The 19,467-nt window shown below is 39.2% G+C and overlaps 1 protein-coding gene across 1 annotated transcript in view; it reads left to right on the top strand.

The window, feature by feature from the left end:
- The window catches only part of MCC (mutated in colorectal cancers), a 155,124-nt gene that overhangs the window by 77,910 nt on the left and 57,747 nt on the right, over nt 1-19,467 (top strand). Inside the window, exons 2-3 of the mRNA XM_009321091.1 lie at nt 5,706-5,819; nt 12,727-12,869. Of these exons, the coding sequence (XP_009319366.1) occupies nt 5,706-5,819; nt 12,727-12,869 (257 nt within the window). The remainder of the gene's footprint in view (nt 1-5,705; nt 5,820-12,726; nt 12,870-19,467) is intronic.

Below are 19,467 nucleotides of genomic sequence, written 5' to 3'. Positions count from 1 at the left end.
AAGAAGAAGGGTGTCAGAAAATACACTGTATAGGCATTTGTTGTTGTTTCACCGTTTCTGCAGTTTTAGCTGGAATTCTGACTGTATTTTCCATGCTACCCTCTATACCTCCCATCTCATCTTACAAAGCAGCTTGGGTTTTCAAATCCAGTGTCATTTGATAACAAAAAAACTGGGGAGGTTTTCAGAGATGAGGCAGAGTTCTGAATACTTGATCAGGTGTTTCTGTGTATCCTGCCTGTCATTAAAATAAGTAGTAGCAATACACAGAAAACATCCTTGTTGTAGATTATTTGCACTAAACCATGCAAAATGCAAATGGGAGACAAAAGAGAGGAGAGAATGTTGGAGCCCAATACTTTCTGATCAGGTATTCCACATGTGGAGGGTGTCATGTTCAACATCAGATTTACTTATTTGAAGATAGTTGATGTTACATGGGATTTCTGATTTAGCAGAGTGATACAAAACATACTGAAAACACAATACAGACATAAGTCACACGTAGCAGAATATAGCAATTGCAATACACAGTTCTATCATGATACCAACGTGATTCCCATTACCCGTCTGTATAATACGCTCACTGTCACAATGCTGGGCGTCCCCAGTCTCTCTAGGAAGGCATCCATGGGTTAAAACCAGCTCAAGCCCATTGCTCTCTTTGAAATTCTTTCGTTAGTTTTCTGGTTTTCATACACTATGTATATACACATCCCCCTTGTTGGCCTGGCTAACTCCTGGAGACATTCACAGTCTTCTAATGAACATAGGGAGAAACCTTTCCACCACCAACTGATCCACTCAGCTGTCGATAGCTGTTTATCTAAAGCAAAGACCACCCTCGGGTCCCCTTGGTGTTGAGATCAAGTCAGCTTCTTTGCAGCAGCTGTGATCCGTAAAACCCTGCATTATTCCCTGAGCTTCATGGGCACATCGCCCTGGCCCATCTCCTCTGAGCCTTCTTACATGGTAAGAGTTGCAGTCACAGTCAGTCACAGAGAACACACATAGAACAAATGAAGTGGTCTTTTGGTGTTTGGCTGGTTTGTATTGGTATATGGATTGGTATCTCCTTACCGTGATCTTGATGCTTTTATGGCTCCCTTGTTATGTCAGAGGTTACATTTCTGAACATCTATTCCCAAGCTGATGTGCAGCAGTACTGTAGCCGAGGAATGCAGGAAACGAGGAAAAAGATAAGATTAGTTCTTTAATTTCACAGAGAAGGATGTGCTTAGGTCCTTTTGTGATTTCTCTGTTGAAAATAGCAGACGTAGGCAGTGAGTACAACTGGTTTTAGCAACATGGTTTAATTAGTCCATCTCCAGGCTGAGGGAGAGAAAAACGTGGATCAAACTTAGTGATGAGGATCACAGTTCACAATGGCAGAGAAGAATGCTGAGTATAAGAGTAATTGTACTGCTTTGCAGAGCTTTAACTCTAACCTGTCATTTTTTCAGCACTCTCCTTCATTGCTGTTCGCATCTTTCTCTTGTTTCATTCATGGCCTCAGAACACTTCCAGCAGTACGTACTACAGACATGTCAGTAGTCCCCTGCTTCCTTGGCATTCAGTTCATATCACTATCCCATCTGCTTTTGTATTCTTTTCCCCACAAAATTCTTGAGGAACCTGGCTGTCAGCAAATACTGTTTTTAATTGTACCCATGTAGAAGATTTCACAAAGCCCAGCACCAAAAGCAGTGTTTAAAGCACTGTGCAAAATATACATAATTAAATCATGTCTACAGTATTCTATGAGATGTTTGTAGAAGCAGATATAATGGAGAAGAGACTGCAGTCATAACAGAGGCTGGAAGAGATGTCAGGAGGTTGCTTTTTCCTAAGCTTCTGCTTTTTTGTTGGTTTTTTTTTTTTTTTTAATTATTGTATGTTTCAAAACTTAGCTGGTTTGCATTTTAAAGATAGCATGCTATGCACAGTTTGTTATTTTATATTAATAAATAATTGTTATTATATATTTACTATATAAAAACCTGGCAGGATAGTATTGGGTATAAAATGTGGTGTGTATATATATGTTTCAGTAAACAACCTGCTGTTGTCCTTGCAGAAAATTTCATAGAAATTGTAGCTTCTACGTTAAGATAGGTGATGCATTTTTTATTAATACACTGCATCTAATTTCTTTTCTGAAAGAATTCTTATTTCTTTGGATGATGGTAGAGAAGCAGGTTAGTTGGCTTGTCTGATCCCTTTTCAATCATTGCTCTCACATGTGTTGACAGTGCCTGTCCTGTTGGGCAGTTTGGGTGCATCAGCATCACATAGTGGTTTTTTTCCTGGTGGAATTCAATACTAGCTGTATTGGATCAGTATAAAGTTTATGAACAAAACTGGCTTTGTCAGTGAACTGTTTTGTCTGTATGAAGTAGTTCTCTGTGGGAGCTGTTGCTTAAAGGGTCAGACCAATGTGTTGTACAAACAGAAATCTTTGTGGTGTCTGTGTTAATTTTTACAAACTACTGAGTTTTTGGTCTGTTTTGTAATCTTGTGTCATTAAGAGGCATCCCACCTTGAACTATAAATGTCTGTTAAGAAGGTTAGTGATAGTAACTCTGCCTTGCCTATTGCTGTTTGCTATGGGGAGAAAAAAAGCGGTATGCCATATGGCTACCTCCATTCTCCTCTCTCTTTCCCAGTTGTCATATCCCGTAGTGATTCAATGCTGCAGAGTTACAGTGGTGACTGACCGACTGCCTTCCGGTTGAGATTTTTAAACGGAATCTTTCCAACTTTAATAGTTAGGCTTATTAAATTTGAATTCTAAATGTGAGGGTTTTTTTCCCAGAATGACTTTTTTTTTGTTGACTGTAGCTCTTTGCTCAGATGTTTCCTTGTTTGTGTTACAGCAACATCCAAAGATCTGTGTTGCAGTTCCCACCCTGCTGTGTGCTATACAAACACACTGGGAAGCATGGTCTGTGGGAACACTCACACCTTAAGGGAAGATGCAGCAATACTTTGTAACACCTTTTTAAGGAACTGGGGAGGAGAGCTTGGCTCTGCCAAGAAGGCACAGCTACGCTAGCTGTGTTAACCTTATTATATGTTGCAGTAGTAGCTGGAGGCACCACTTGCATACGGCTTACTAACGCATATGCTGTGTGCACTGGGTACATGCATGAAACCGAAGAGTATCCCAAGCAGCCCTCCTCTGTGTATGATAACTTCCTGTTCCTTGGTCGGCCCTTTCAGTAACTTTCTTTTTTTTTTTTTTATTGTTTTATTAGTAGTTGGAAACTGGACCGGTCCAATTTATGAAAGGAAAGGATAATTTTGGATAGTAACAGATGCAACAAACTTTCCTTGTAATTAGTAAAGAAATCCTTTGGTTACTTGGAGAAGAGAGACCCTACGTTGAACGGGGAGGCTGATGTTACTCACATCTTGGATACCCTTGTTTGGCAGGAGCTACCAGGCCAGGCAGCAGCGTTGCTATAAAACTAGACACAATTCATGCTGTTTCTTACCCAGTTTGGGGTGTACTCGGGGACGTGAGGAACAACTTGAGCTGACTGCAGTGTGGGAAGAGGACAAAGACAAATCCATAGGAAGTCCGCCTTGTTAGTTCCACTGTTCAGAGAACAAGTTGTTTTTCATTGAGATTTTTAAATTAACGTTGTCCTTTTATATTACAGCACCATGTGTATGGACATTATTGGTCTGGTATTTAATTAAAATCACAGCTGGTGATCATATAATTATAGTGTATGAAAGGGAATGTTACTTACTTGACTATGTAGCATTGTTTTATTCAATTTAGAGAATTGTAGCCATTTTTTCATGTATTATTTGAAAGCTGTAGTGAAGGATGCAAGATCTGATGAACAAACCGGTGAACTTCATTGCAACATTTCCTCTCTGTTAAGGAAATAAGGTGAAACAGTGGCTTACAAATTCACTAGCTTTCCTGAAAATTGGAAGTCAGTTATGAACAGATTGGTACAATTAGGCTGGTTCTTGTTTCTCCACACTGTGAAACCAGTGCATAGTTTCCTGTGATAGGAAGGAATGCCTTCTGCTGAAGGTCAAGAATACTTAAAGATATTCAGGGTGTTTCTGGGTTTATTAGGAGATTTCAGCATACATACTTGAAAGAAGCTATGTAGCATATGCCCGTAGCAGGCCTGAATTACTGTTTTTTCACTTGAAAAATGAGGCTGCCTCGAGAATCTTGAACGTACCTCAACATAAAATTGTGTACGTGTATATTTGTACTGAAATGAATAACTGCACCTGTGTAAGACGTTTTTGTAGCTGACATAATAAAAATGCTTTCGACTGAACTCACAAATGAGGATGTCCACAGCATCTAGCATAACTAGTTACACTGCACTTAAAACTGCAGAATTCACATCTAAAAATCTTTGTAAAATTATGTTTTCTGTCTTGAAGCCAGAGGTGGCCTTTTCTATAACAATGGGAATACTGTATGTGAAGGAACTGTTGCCAAATGATCTAGTCGCTCTGCTGTCACAGAGCTACATTCACAGGTCAGTACATGGAAACACCTATGGTTTTGCTGGCTTCCAGTATTGTAAAGGTAAAACGGAGATCAAAATAGGACTCATTAGCAGATCGACTGTAAATGGAACAAGAAAAATAACTTAAAAGTGAACCGCCCAATAAAGTGTCAGAGTGAAGGACTGAAACTGGCTGGAGGACTAGAAACAGGGTTTGCATTTCAGTCTGAATCTTGGCAGCAGAGCGGTGTTTGCTGTGTTACTTGGTCTGGTGTGAAAGGTCACTTTTGTTTTCTCACCCAGTATAACTTGGAGTTGTTTCTTTACTACTACAAAGAAAGATTTCATTACTAGTGGCTAGTTTTCTTCTTGGGCTTTTTGGTTGTAGTTGTCAATACTGAGTGTTGAATTCTAGCTGGTGCCTTCGGTGTAATGATGAATGGGATATTTCAAGAGAGTGTGAGACAGGAAGAGAGTGTGAATGAGTTACAAGTATAGGATTCTTTTAAGAATTGTTCTTGATTTCTACGTTACATAGCTAACGTAATTTAGATGATGTTAGTTATCCTAGTCTGCTATATATTTCCACATGCTATCAGTTAAACGTAGAACGTATCTTTCATCAAAAGGATCTACTGCAGAAAGAAAAACAGGTTCTTCATATGTGGCTTCAGTAGATTAGAATCATTGAAATTCACTGACGTGGGACCGAGGAGAACAACAACTACAGAGCGGTAGAGTAAGCTTTAGTTGCAAAATAAAACCGAATCCTATGCATGGAGTAATTCCCTTTACCAAACTGATAACCTCTATATGTCTGAAGGCATCAACACATGATACACCTTCTTTTATAATACAAATCTGAGTCAACGTTTAATGTAAGGTTTTATAACACAAGAGTCAAGCTGCTTCCTAGTAAACTAATGTGAGAACTAATCTACATATTTCCAGCTGAATTATACTTAATTGTATTTATCCTTATAACGTGTTTTCTGATGAAGGAATGTGTGTGCTGTCTGGAGAGGAGAATTCCACGTAAAAAGTATTTAGTAGCATGTGGATTTCTTTTAGACTTTTGTTATGGTAAAGTTCTTATTAACTACTGCAGAAATCCACAGATATTGTAGCTAATGTATAACTACTTATCTTCTTTCAGATGCTACTGCTACATGGCTAGTGAACTGGTTAATTTGTTTCTTTCCTTTCGTCTTCTAGCTTCATTTAGCAGCCCTGGCTTCATTAAAGGGAGACATAGTGGAGCTTAATAAACGTCTACAACAAACTGAAAGGGAGCGTGACCTGTTGGAAAAGAAACTGGCAAAAGCACAGGTGAGCAATAGTTCAAGATTCTGAAGATGGTCCTTGATTATGGTTGTCCTTGTTCTTCAGAGAGGAATGTGGTGTGTGGGGAGAGGATAAAATACCTGAACAATGTCACAAGTGAAAAGAATTTTAAGACTGCAAGAAACATAGTTGCCGTGGGTTTTAAGTTTTATGTGCTGATAACATTCTTCTAAAAAATACCAAGAAAGAATTAGATTAGTTTTGTTTCGAAGCCAATATAAACAGCAATTGCTTTGAAATATTTTAGAATATAAAAATTGCAGCATACTCTCAGTGGATTAGGTAACTGATTGCAGACCCTTCCACTCCTAGGTCAGATTCAAACACAGCACAAATTAACACCAATCAAAAGCTATTGGCAGTGCTTTGGTGGTATGTGAGAAATGATTTGTGATCTCAGTCTAGCTTCTAGTAAGCCAGTTTGTATGTATCTGTTGTGGAAAACATAGTCAGCAGAAAGCCAGGGGATTGAATAAGAATAAAGGCTGAACTCTAATGCTTTCACAGTTCTTCAAAAAAACCCTTTTCAGATCAGGATAAATGTAGAGAGGCAAATGCAAACAGCGAAAACTGAACTATTGTTCTTAATATTTCTCTCTTCTATCAACAAAACCTTTGTTTTCAGACACTGTCATTTTTGGCAAATACCTTTTATAAGTACTTTACATTTCAAAACTAATTTGAAATATATACTAATTTATGCTTGCATAGAGACAGACAAAGCATTTTGTCCTGTAAAGTATGGCATCTTATTTGTTGCCCAGAGAGGTTGTGGAATCTCTAACCTTGGAAGTACTCAAGCCACCTGGACCCGGTCTTGGGCAACCTGCTCTAGGTGACCCTCCTTGAGATGGGTAAGGGGTTGGATAAATGACCTCCAGAGGTCCTTGTCAACCTCAGCCATTCTGTGATTTTGTGAATTTACAGTCTTCAGTATTCAGTGCATTTTGGTAGGGGCTGGTATCTGTGTGTTAATTAAACTCAAGCCAAACGTAGAAATGTTTAAGCAGTCTAGATTTTAAGGCTCTTACTTCAGTCCTCCAACCATATTTTGGCCCTTGTCTGCATTCCCTGATATTTTTTCAGCTTCCTTTAAGGTTTTTGGGCTTGTAAGTGATACTCTTATTGCAGACCATGAATGCAACATCCAGAAATAAAAAACACTTTCATGTTTTTATTTCCCTTGATATGTGAGCCAGAGCGACACTGGGAGTTAACATTGTTCATCAGCTATAATCCTGAGGGCCTTTTCTAATTTCTACTGCACTCTGAGATAGAGTCCTCTTTCTGACATACAGTTTGAGATGAGGTTGCATTTGACAATCATTAAACAATCAGATGGACCCCCTGTATCCAAACAATCCACATCATTCTGCATGACTACACTGACTTTGTTATTTATAACTCTGCAGGGTCTTGTGCTAACTGCAGGTTTTTGTTAGTGATTTAGTTTTATTTCCAGATCTTTGTTTAAAAATACATATATCATCTCTCAGCCAATGGAGAGTCCCTTGTAGGTGCTCCCACAGTAATGAATCCCTGTTGATGGTGATTGGGATTAAGGATCAGTCCTTAATCCCAATTAACATGTGCTCTGTTAGCACAAGATTGTTTGCTGTTTTCTGTGGTGGGTTACCAATTACACATGTGTATGTAGTGCTCCATTTGTAATGCTGAGGGTTTTTACATGATCTTGGGCTGTGTGCTTGTGAACACAAATGTAGTGATGACTGCTACCTGAACTGTGAATAACACAAAATCAGAATATCTGAAAGCTAGAGTGGTAGCTAGCTTTCACATTAAAAAATTACTTTTTAATTAACAATTCCTATAAAGTTTTAATGTTTTAGCTCTTTTCAATTTTTTTTTTTTTAAAGCCCTCAAGTGGATAGAAATTTTTTGGGGTGTGTATTAAATAAAATACAACCTTTCTTAAGGAACAAGCCATTAAACAAGCACAGCTCATCTGTTCGATGTGTTCGCTGTGTTTAAGTACTGAGACAGACTCTGGTGAAACTACTTTACCTTTTCTTCTTTTCCTAACTGCATCAATTCCAAGTAGATGCTCCACTTAACTTAATTTTTTGAACTTTTCCTCCCACTCCACAGAGATTCATCTGAATTTGTATCATATCATATCATTTTTTCCTCTACAACCTCTGTCTAACACATTTCTTCTTCACTAATGCTGCTCAGAGATTCAGAAGGTATAAATTAAATAAGAGGTGTTTGAGGTTCTGCATAACCATATTCAGATGCTAGCGGGTCAGTATTAAATCTCTATTCTGCATCTGGACTATACTTACAAAGGCAGTGCATGCTTCATTTCAGCTGGCATGGTAAATGCTCTCTGGAACAAATAGCTCTTAAAACACATTTTTGATAATGCCTTTCCCATCATTTCATAAGGCATGTGAGACACTTTGGAAGAAAGGATTAGTGATTTGCAGAGCACAGGTGATTTGGGGGACCACAATTCAAGTAATAGATGAGAAACAGTGAAGAAAGATAGTTGGATAGCCTGTGCTTAAAATTTTGCAAAAGGACGTAATAGATTACTGGCTGTTGTATCATGCTCATTTCCAAAACTGCAGTCTGTGGAGACCTGCTATAGCATTTGACTACACCCTTCTATTATTTCAGTAAGACAGCACATCTCCTTGTCTCTATGTTTGTATCGGTGTATAATTTGGCAACAGAGTGCTCTCTGGAATGAAATTTGCTGTAAAGTACTGGTCAACCACAACTAATGTCTTCTTCCAAAAATCTTTCTGTGGTTATGAGAAGAAAAGTAGTGCTTTCTACTAGCTCTGTCTGGCACAGTGTCCTGGCTTTCATAATGATAAATAGTGTATGTCTGAAGGGAGAGCATAAGAAACGCATATAGAGAGTTGTCCTCCTTCATACTCCCCCACCTTTCTGCCAACATGTGTGAGCAGGAGGCTGCATCACATTTAATAGTCCTCTATGGTCCTATCCTCTGTGGATTTATCTAATCTTCTTTCTAATCCGTCTACATTCTTGGCATTTCCTACATCCTGTGACATTGAGTTCTGCAGTTTTGTGATAGAACATGGGATTTAATAACATGCCGAATGTTTCAGCAAATACAACAAGAACAGGCAATTCACTTAACTACATCTTTCTTACCGTTTCATCTACCTTCACAAGGTAGTCCTGCTCTCTCATTCTTTGTGCTTAGTCCTTGTAATTTTGGAATTTTATAATAGCTCTAGACACAGGGTAACAAAGACTGTGCTGTATCATTCTGGATCCTGCATCACACAGCAGTAAGTCCCATTACTGCAGTAATAATTCTTTACCATCCTCTTGATTATTCAGAATACAGAGAGGGACAGCAGAATTTCAGTACAAGAATAAAACCAACACTCTGTAGGCATATTAAGAACATGTGAACTTCACAGGAAGGCTTCAGTTTCTCATTTAACAAGTGACTTGAAATAGAAATGTATGGTGTTCAGATGAATGTTGAAATTACTCGTTCTGTTGTGTGATGTCCTTATCTCACACGGATTAGTCCTGTGAGCTTATATTCTTCTTCCACATCAAGTATACATAGAATATGCCACCAAACAATTAATTCTGACCATGCATGTTTTCATGATGGAGGATTTGGCATGATGGACTTGTGTTTATACTTAAAATTAGATGAATGGATTGCCACTTTAAAATCTGCCACTCCTTTTAAATTAAAATACTGTATTAGCTGAGCAAAGATTTTTAGCTCCTGTGAGCCTGTTAGACAGGTTTATCATTGTGGCTTATTCAGGTGATGACTTGTATTCTTGGTGAACAAAGCCATAGCCAGTGTTTCTCTCTGCAGGGCCTGAGGCACTGGGGGATCTCTTACCGAGTGCTGCTGCTGGTGGTTCTTTTTTTGTCCTCTGACTAAACATTTCAGATTTGACGTAAAGGTTTGCACTGGTAGTGTTTCTTGCACTAGGAATTTGTCTACAGTAGTAGGCAGTAGAATCATGTGTTGAGACAATATCCTTGGGTTAAAATATTTTCTCTCTTCATCGTTCTCCCTCATATTCTTCTTGCTCTTGTGGTTGTTTCCCAGCATCAAGTGGTCAGACAAAAGTGTTTCTGGGCATTGTTAATTTATACTGTAGTTGAAATAACCTTTTTAGTCTGTACCAAGAAGCAGCCAAGGGTTGCTTACACTGAGAACTGTGCTGGAAATGTCTCTCCTGAACTCAACAATTGCTCATCGTTTGCAGCCCTTTAGTGGATTATCCCTGTGTTTGCTTTCTCAGAGAATTAAAGTCTTAATCATTTTGATCAGAACTTAAGTATGAGGCTGGAAGAGGGATGAGCAAAAAGGTGTAAGGTATCTATCTTAAAAAGTTTGTGTGGCTGACATGCAAATAAATTGCAAGACCTGAATGTGTACACCTTGGAAAGAAATAGGAACTGGTGGCAGATCCATTGTTCTGAGACTCAAAGGACACAAACTAAAGAGGGTGATGAACAGGTTCAGTATCCCAGAAAAAAACTTTAGCAATGGGTACTAAAACATGCATTTGTTTCTTTTCCCTTTTAAGCTTTGAGATGAATGTGCCATAATAAGGAGCAATCCTGTATAACCAGAAGAATTTTCCGTTGCTGCATTTTGGGATTCATACTGAACTATGTTTCCATTGTTTGGATGCTTTTGCCTTTTTTAGTTGAGACTTGTCATGGCTGACCAGAACTTAAGAGACACGTAACTCTGTACCCTCCTCCAAGGCACAGCAGTCCTTCATAGCATCACGTCCTGTCTTTCACAGAGGTTTCCTTTCTGCCTTTTCCAGTTACTTTTGCCCAAGATAATCCAAGAGCCCTTTTAAAAAAATCAAATGTGAAGCTGTTGTCTTATATTGCCAGACTGCTGGTTGTTCAAAAGTATGTCTGTCACTAAATGATGGTTATCCTGAAAAATGATGACTGAGAAATGGCTGGAGAAAACAGAAAGTAAGTCTGGTAATGTGGCTGAGGTCCATTAGCAAGAGTCCATATATCTGCAGTCAAGATAAACAAATTCTGCTTTTCAGTGGATAGCTTAGAAAGACAAAAATTGTTGTGATAAGGTTTTTATTTCTTGTCTGACAATAATTATTATACACTCCATCTGAAACATCCTTTTGGTTTAAAAGAAAACTGCGCATAATTGCTTGATCTGGATAATGCTTAGGTAGCATTTGTGGGTATCAATGTGTGTCAGAGGAAATTTAGGTTTAGAAGGGCAAAATAAGCAACTGTTTATTGCACTTAAATCCGTTCTAAAGCTTTTGTTAAACATTTTCTCTGTGTTATTTCTGCACTTTGAAAACCGTGGTAGTTCTTCAGCCAGATACGATGTCAAGATACAGAAACGTGCGAAATAAGTCGTGGAATGATCCTACCATAAAGAGTTATTATAATATACATGTATAACCATGTCAGTTGCCAACATGGAGTCTTAAAAGCCAGGTGAACATTATCAGTCTTCTAAAATGTGACCCTTTGCTCTCCTCTTCAATGTGAAGATACGGTCTGTTTGTCTTAGTGTAGGTGAAGGTGCTTTTCACTCCCGCTGAAGTAAGAAACTATTTTATTGTAGTCTGTGGAAGAGTGCTCTAATGTCTGGGCTACCTTTCAATGTCCATATTCCTGGAACTTTAAAATATTGAAATAAATTTTATTTAAAATTTAAAAGAAAAATATTATTGAAGTTCAACGTAAATTTTAGTTCTCAAGCAGCCTTTTATGTAGATGATGTTCTCAAGCTGTGAATGTGAGTGGCCAAAAAATATGAGGGCAAGCTGAAAATTCTGGCATACCTGCTAGTTTGGGTATAATTTTCGTATTTATGATACAAAGGGTTGAGGGAGTTACCTCTATGTAGAGTGTTTACTTGATTTGAAAAAACAAGTTTTGATGCAACTATGTTGGAGGACCTCATACATTACTATAAATTGCAGCCTTTAGAAATGCTACTAGAATCTTACATTGCAGATCTTCAGTTAACGAGTGTGGTTTTAATACTGTCAGTTGGCTTATGAATTTTCTTTTATTGACAGCATAGTACATACCATTCTGTGGTTGCAAGGAGGCTTGACTGTTTCCTGCAGGGAGTCAGAAGCAAAAAGTTAGAAGTCTTGCTCTTTTCAGCCACTACCAAGCATAACTTCAATCAGCATGCACTGTTGAATTGTAATTACGGTAAATTGTAATTGTTTGCTGTAACTGAAGTAGAGTGTTTGCTGGTGTGAAAAGTAAGCCAGAGAGGCTGGATTTAAAGTTGCATTGGAAAGAAAAAGGAGGATTTCATAATATGTATAAAAAACAAGCAGCCATGTAGCCTTTTAATTGTTCAAATAATAAGCATTTTATTGCAGAGGATTAAAATAATAAAAAATATGCTATGTTATCTTTAAAGGCTAATAAAAACAAATACTCATGCTAGAGAAGAAGTCATAACCTCAAAGCGTGGTTGCTTTTCTTTATAATAATGTGGTGTCTGCCTTAGGACTTGTTCTAATTCAGACCACGTTGGGAAGAACCTTGAAGATTCATGATGCATCATGAATCTCACGGATTCAAAGATGAGATATTTATAGCTATTTTGAGTTGCAGATGGCGTTTTTTGTTCAAGTAGGAAGGGCAGCTTCTGCTCTTTAGAAAGAAATAATAATAAAAGTACACTGCGTAGTCTTTCAGTTCCTAAAATCTTGTAATTACATACCTTTGTGTACCTGTCAATATTTTGCATCTGTCCTTTTCTCTTGCTAAGGCAGTGTTGGTTTGATGCGTAAGAAAACCATTAATGGTGTGCACTTTTGCCTTGTATCTGATCTCTGTGCAGTTATTCATAAGACTCTTTCTGTTCCTTGCTTCTCTGCTTTAGTGTGAACAATCCCACCTAATGAGAGAGCACGAAGACGTGCAGGAGCGAACAACACTACGCTACGAGGAACGAATCACAGAGCTGCACAGTATCATTGCTGAATTAAATAAGAAAATTGATCGACTACAGGGAACAACAATAAGGTACAGCAACTTCCTGGAAATTCTGGGCCAATGGAAGAATGGTGCAAAACATGATGTGAATTATACTCTAAATATAATTTGATGATGACTTTACAGTAGTTAGGCTTGTTATGACTGGTACTGAGTAGCTAGCTGCCCATAATTAAGGTGTCTGTTCTGCAGAGTATCTTTCAAACCTGAGGCTGAAAAGTGCTACATTCTCTCTGGCAAAATCACACTTTGCAAAGCCTAATGAGCACTGCAAAGAACTGCACTGTGCCGTCTAAATATTCCGTTAGTGTAACATACGTGCCAGGGTACCAGATAAGGGATAGCAATTGTGGATAAAGGAAGATGTAGCCACCCAGCCTGCACCTCTGCTTTTAACTTTATTTTGTGGCATCCTATTGATCACCGAAGTAAAATCACTTGTGGTGAGAAATATGGTTCAAATGGATTTCAGTAGGTTTTGCATCTACTTGTACTGGTGTTTGTGACAGAACACAATGGTAGAAATCACATTGTTGCCTGTCCTTGGAGCAGCAAAGCATGGAGTATTACACTAGGTCATTACCTGTTACTGTGTTAAAATAAACTTTACATTTGACTACAGGAAAACACTTATTTTTCCTCACTTGCTTTTATCCATTATTCTCAACCTAGAGAAAGTTGGACTAGAACGAGGAAGGAGCTTCTTAAAGTTTAGCTTGTGAGGATGCAACTAAACTATGAGAATCTATGGATTTTCTAGAGAACATCAAATTAGATTTGACACTTTCATAGGTAATGTTGACATGGTGTTCTACCCACATAGCAAATTTTCAGTTTTCCTTGCCTATTCGCTGCAAGTTTTTTGATAACTGCTTTATTTGTTCTTCCTTGTAAACATTTCTACTAGCACAAGGCAATGTTGTTACAACTACTCACTTAACCTTTCATGAAAATATTTATGTGCAAAAAGAAAAAGGTTTGGGGTACCATAAATAAAAGAAAGTATCATCACACATGTATACCACTATAAAAGCAGTGACAGAATCACATTATGTTAATGTTACTTGAGAAGATAAATACTGCAAGCTCTGAGATGATCATAACTAGCAATTATCATGGTGAGATTTTTCAGGTAAGTATTTTCTAATGGTGGTACTTCTCTGAAAAAATCCCTGCGACTCCCTTGTTCATTCGTGCTTGATACCTCTGCAGACAAACTTCCCATTCGTCTTGTTTCGAGTCACCTTTCTTTTCAGCATGGTACTGGCTGCCCATCCCACCCTCCTCTCTGGTAAAGCTCTACCAATTGAACAGAGAGGTTGAAAAGCAAAATCTGAGAAGCATGAGAGCTGCATTGATATTTTTTTCTTGAATGGCAGAAGAACTCTATGACATTTAAGAAAAATATTACATAGAATCCCTAAAAATTGTTTGTCTGGAGTCCCTGTGGCAAGCTAAATGCCAAGTGGTGTTCATTTACAAAATACTGGAATCGGGTGGATACTGTGAGTGTTTAACCATGTCCATAAGCAAGTCAGTTGTGGCATGCACAGGAAAGTGAGGCATAAGAACCGAGCTTGATAGGAAGTGCATGCTGCTTCTCACGAAAAGTGCAGTTTTGCTGCCCCTTTGCGGGGTGCAGGCTTTTGAAGGCATCAGACCACTACTGCTGCAACAGGTGCCACACCACTGTCGTGCCCCACCTCTTTGGTCTTACTGTATGAGAGCTCGTTTTGCTCAGACAGCTAGGATGCCTCCTCTGGTTTTATTTGTCCTGGTTTTATTAGTAAGAACAAAAATGTTTATTAAGTTAGTGGATTTTTTATTTCCTTTAATGATTGGAATAGCTTGTTTTCTTTGGCAGGCCAATAATTTGGTGTCTGGGGAACAGAGGAGTAATATTCCTCCTAAAAATGGCAAGCAGAGGTAGAATTGGAGGGATTCCATAGGGTTTGTAAAGACAACTGAAAGAAGGAAAACTGATGCTTCCTGCTGTGACTTTCTGTAAATCTGCTCTGGGATCTACTTGTGTCACTCTTGAGAAGTTGTTCCATCCCACAGAGCAAGGGTGGTGTAATTGCTGTCCTTGCTGGGACAGGTATGACTCAACAGTGCTCCACCCTTGGCTATGGGGACTGTGAGCCCAGGAGCTGGAACAAAACAGTCCTGAGGGAAAGGGTTGTGGGAGCACGGCCCTGCTAGGGCCTCGGCATTTAGACTTTCCTCTAAACCAAGACACAGGAGGGATTTCAGTTTTGATCTGACTCTTGGATACCTGCAAGTAATACTGAGTGGAGGCTTTACTTGTGCTATCACAAAGTTTAGGCTGTCTTTCTGGAAACAGTTTCCTTGAGTTTATATTAATTGCATAACAGATAAATGTTTCCCCAGTGTGACACAGAGATTGTTCAGTGTTTTCATGTATCATTTTTAGGCTGTAAAAATAAACTAACATGTAGCTTGACCTACTGCTGCTTTCTGGTATTCTTCGTGGTTCCTCCCAAAACCGAAAAGTTTCATGGAGGGTATTTGACTATCCTGCTTAAGCTATATTATCTTTAAATTTGTAGCTCTTTGTTTGAATGCGAGTAGAACCCTCAGAAAGTAGGGCAGAAATAAAGAGTGTTTAAATCTGAATAAGGTATTGCAACAGTTTGAGGAGTGTTGGCAGGCTGTGTAAGCTAGTTAATATTCTCCATTCTGAGAATATTTCTCTCTCTGTTTTTTGCTGGGTTTGTCGGGTTTTTTTTTTTTCCCCTTGCAATGCTGGGGGTTTTACACAGCTTGAAGTGTAATGGCTTTTGCTCACATGGTGTAGTAATGCCAGCTCTAAAAGAGAGCTTAAGCCATATGTCACTGCCTGTGCCTCTTCCCAGGTATATCTGATATGCTGATCTTAGTAACAGTACTTACAGGAGTATTTTTTAGAATTTTCCAGGATTGTTCTGTTTGCTAGCCATTTCTTGGGTACAACAAGTTCCATGTGTGCGGCCACATGAAGTTAGCTGCTGCTCTTGCGCTACGGTCTTCCAGCATTCCCTAAGGAAAATGAGGTCACCATGGTTGTGGGAGCAAGCCAACATTCATCTGCAATTGTCTCATCTCCCTGCCGCTGCTCTGGACAGCCCAGCTGGTTTGGAAGCCCAACCTCACCAAAAAAAAGCTGAAATAGAGCTGTAACTGATTTGATACTAAGGCTAAAAAGAGAGTTGCCTATACTCATACTGTGCAAGTAGACGAGCCTCTTGCTTGCCTAGTTCTTCATGTGTGACAATGCAGAATTTACCCACTACCAGCTCAAGAAGGTAGCAATTTGGAAGCAAAAAGACTCCACTAAAGAAGTGGTCCACTAGGATGAGGATGCTTTTTTTATTTGAGCAGTCTGGAGACATAAACCTTGGCTATGTTTTTTCTTGGAAAATCGTAATTGTGTGACAGTGTCTCAGTGTTCTTGTCTACATTATTAGGGAGAGAGTGGGAGGCGGCGGCTAGTATTTTGCTTAAGTTCGTTGTAAAACTCAAGTCACAGGCTTTCGTCAAACTCTGCAAGACTGTTGGGTAGAAGAGCCCATGATGATCATGCAGAGCACATTTTGTCAGCTTCTTCTAGAGTGAACAGCTTCCACTGAGTGATGCTAGCTTGGGGATCCTGTTAGCATGTTGACTGGATGCCGGTGGCAGTGTTACTGCTACTTCTGCTGTTCTATTTCTAGAAGACAAATTTTTTGTATTGCAAAGGTTCTCTGTCCTTTGACAAGTTGTATGCCTACTCCCATTTTCTCTCCAAGTGCGTACAACTTAGAAGACAGCAAGGCCAATCAAATGGATCTTCCCAATTGTAGAGTCATATTGTCAATACTTGGACATAGCATCATAGAATCATGGAATAGTTTGGGTTGGAAGGGACCTCTAAAGGCCATCTAGTCCAACCCCCCTGCTGTGGGCAGGGACATCTTCAACTAGATCATGTTGTTCAGAGCCCCGTTCAATCTGACCGTGAATGTTTCCAGGGATGGGGCATCCACCACCTCTCTGGGCAACCTGTGCCAGTGTTTCACCACCCACAGCGTAAAAAATTTCTTCCTTATATCTAGTCTAAATCTACCCCCCTGGACATAAAGGATACACCTGATAACTCTGAAGCACAGAAAGCATTTATAAATTACACGGTAGTGTACTAAAAGGGAATTATGTCTATGTTAAAGGTGAATATTCCTGACTTCAAAAGTTTTTAGTATTAGCTTAGATTCATTCAAACTCAACTCTTTTTTTTTCTTGGTCATGTCTTTGGCTGGCAAAATCATCTGTATGTTGGTTGTGTAGAAACAACTTCGGCCTATGACTGACAGTCTTTCTTAAATGTCAAATTGAGGTTCAGCAAAAGGAAAAAGCAAGAGAACAAATTGCTTTTAGTTCTAAACCAGTGGCTGGTTTGGGTACATCTGTGCAACATCTAAAAATAATAAGCAACTTTAACAATACCAAACAGAAATACACTTTGTGGAATATTGGTGCCTGCTAAGGATTATTTGAAACAGTTGTCAAGGAGCTTGTAACCCATTGCTCTAAAACCATTTGTTCAGACTTAACAGCTTTTAATCTGAAATATATTCAGAAAGTAGCTTGTGTTGGAGTTAATGAGGAAGCAGGAGAGTGAATAGACTACAGCATCATGAGAAATAACACATGGCATTTATAGTCATACTTACACAGTGACCTGGAGGTCTGATTCTAGCTTCTAAATATGTGCTAGGTAGAAGCTACTTGGATTCAGTTCAAATGGCAGTGTGGGTGTGATTGTGTTGGCTTCAGCATACAATGCCCAGCCCCACCTGCCTTCAGTGATAAATTCCCGTGTTGTCTCAAGTGTGTCACTATTTGTTCACAAGTGAACTAATTCAGAGGGACCTCAAGTGTGTATACACAGGGAGCAGTCAATCTCTGGGTTGCAGTGCACATACACCTGTAGTGTTTTCTATCTGAGGGTCTTAGAATGCTTTAAAAATAATTGTTCAAGTAAAATGATTGTTGAAAAACTACTGGCACCTAAAGTGTGAAACTATGCACTGTTTGCAGCCGTGAAGAGAATGTGCACCTTGCCAGCATCCTGGCAGAACTCGTCAGTGGTGTGAAAGGATGCTGAAAGTGTGCCATTTTGCTCACTATTTGATCAAGTTTTTCTCAGTGTCTGTGCAGCAGTTGTGATCCTTGGTTGCACCTGAATATGAGGAAAGCAGTAAGTGCAGACCCACCTGTAGAACACAGGGTTTTGCTCCAACGTCGACACTAGGCCACTCTGTGTTTAGAACAGCTTGATCTGATCTTAATTGCCTCCAACTCACCATGACATTCCAGCAACTGGGAACCATCAGAGCCCATAGGAAAACAAATATCTGCTTTCTCCAGCGAGGCCTTAGATGATGGAGGCAGCAAGGAAGTTGTAATGCCTTCACCTTCTGGGTGGTGTTGCAGGAGTTCAGTGGCTAGTCGTCGTCAGCTGTTGAGTGCCTTGCATTTCCAATGCCACTGGAGGACTCTTGTCCTGTTTTGGGGAAAGGGGAGTCTCAAACAGTATCTTCTGCTACTGCCAACTTCAGTTTTAAATGCAGAATTTGTATTTGTGGTGCATCGCTCCCCTCGAATTCCCCCTTGTGTTTTTAGCCCTCGGTCTGCCCCCTATGAGTCTGGTGGCGGAGAGACCAATTGACCTTGCTGTCACTTTACCAGAAATGGATTTCTGATCTTTCTGGTCAGGTCTTAGAAGCATTAGTTCATTCAGAAACTGACTTCTGGCTTGAGGCATCAGAATGGTGTGAGTCCTGCCACGTGACATACTTTTCAATTGCCCCAAGATACCGGGGGTGCTTAAACTGAAAAAACAGCACTAGTGCTAGCTAAATGAAGCTGTGTTGGATTTTAAACAGGAAATCTATGCAACAAGAGCCAAAAGAAGAGTGATGAGAAATTACTATTGTGTGTGGCATTGTTTTATGATCAACACAGCCTCTTGTCCATTTGTAGAGGTAATTCAGGTTTTAAAAATGTAGGACTAATTGTTTCTTAAATGAAAAAATGAATTACCTTCAGATCAAAAAAAGGCAACTGCTTGAATGCTTGGTAATTGTTTTTGTCTAAAGCTAATTACTACTGCCTTGTGCTGTGGCTAATAATAAACAAGTTCATGGAACATTAACTCATGCTTATGTGTCTTCATTACACTGTTTTAATTCCTGCTATTTATGATTTAATTCTCACACTTTCTTAAACCTGTATTGCATGGTACCTTAAAGACCTTTCTTTGATCTAAATCTCAATTTTAACCAGCTGACCTGCATTTTTGTTTAATAATAGTCACTAAGTGCTTCTGATAAAGTCAGACTTTCTTTGCACTGAAGCAAATGTAAGGGGTAAAAGAGCATAATAGTTCCTGTAGAAATTACATCTCAGTACCTTGGGAAATGCTGCTTGGCAAGCAAGCTGAAATTCCTTTTTTGAATTGGCCTGGTTCATATATTGTCACCTCTGCTACTCTGAAAGCAGACTTTACTTCTGTCATTGTTCCCTGTACGTATGGACCATCTTCTCTGCTGCTTTGCCTGGCAAATCCAGACACACCTTCAGGCTAAAT

Source organism: Pygoscelis adeliae, unplaced genomic scaffold (genome assembly GCF_000699105.1).
Source record: "Pygoscelis adeliae isolate BGI_AS28 unplaced genomic scaffold, ASM69910v1 Scaffold83, whole genome shotgun sequence".
NCBI classification, from domain to species: domain Eukaryota; kingdom Metazoa; phylum Chordata; class Aves; order Sphenisciformes; family Spheniscidae; genus Pygoscelis; species Pygoscelis adeliae.
Note: the sequence above shows the minus strand (reverse complement) of the source record. Positions and strands in the feature narration are given on the sequence as shown.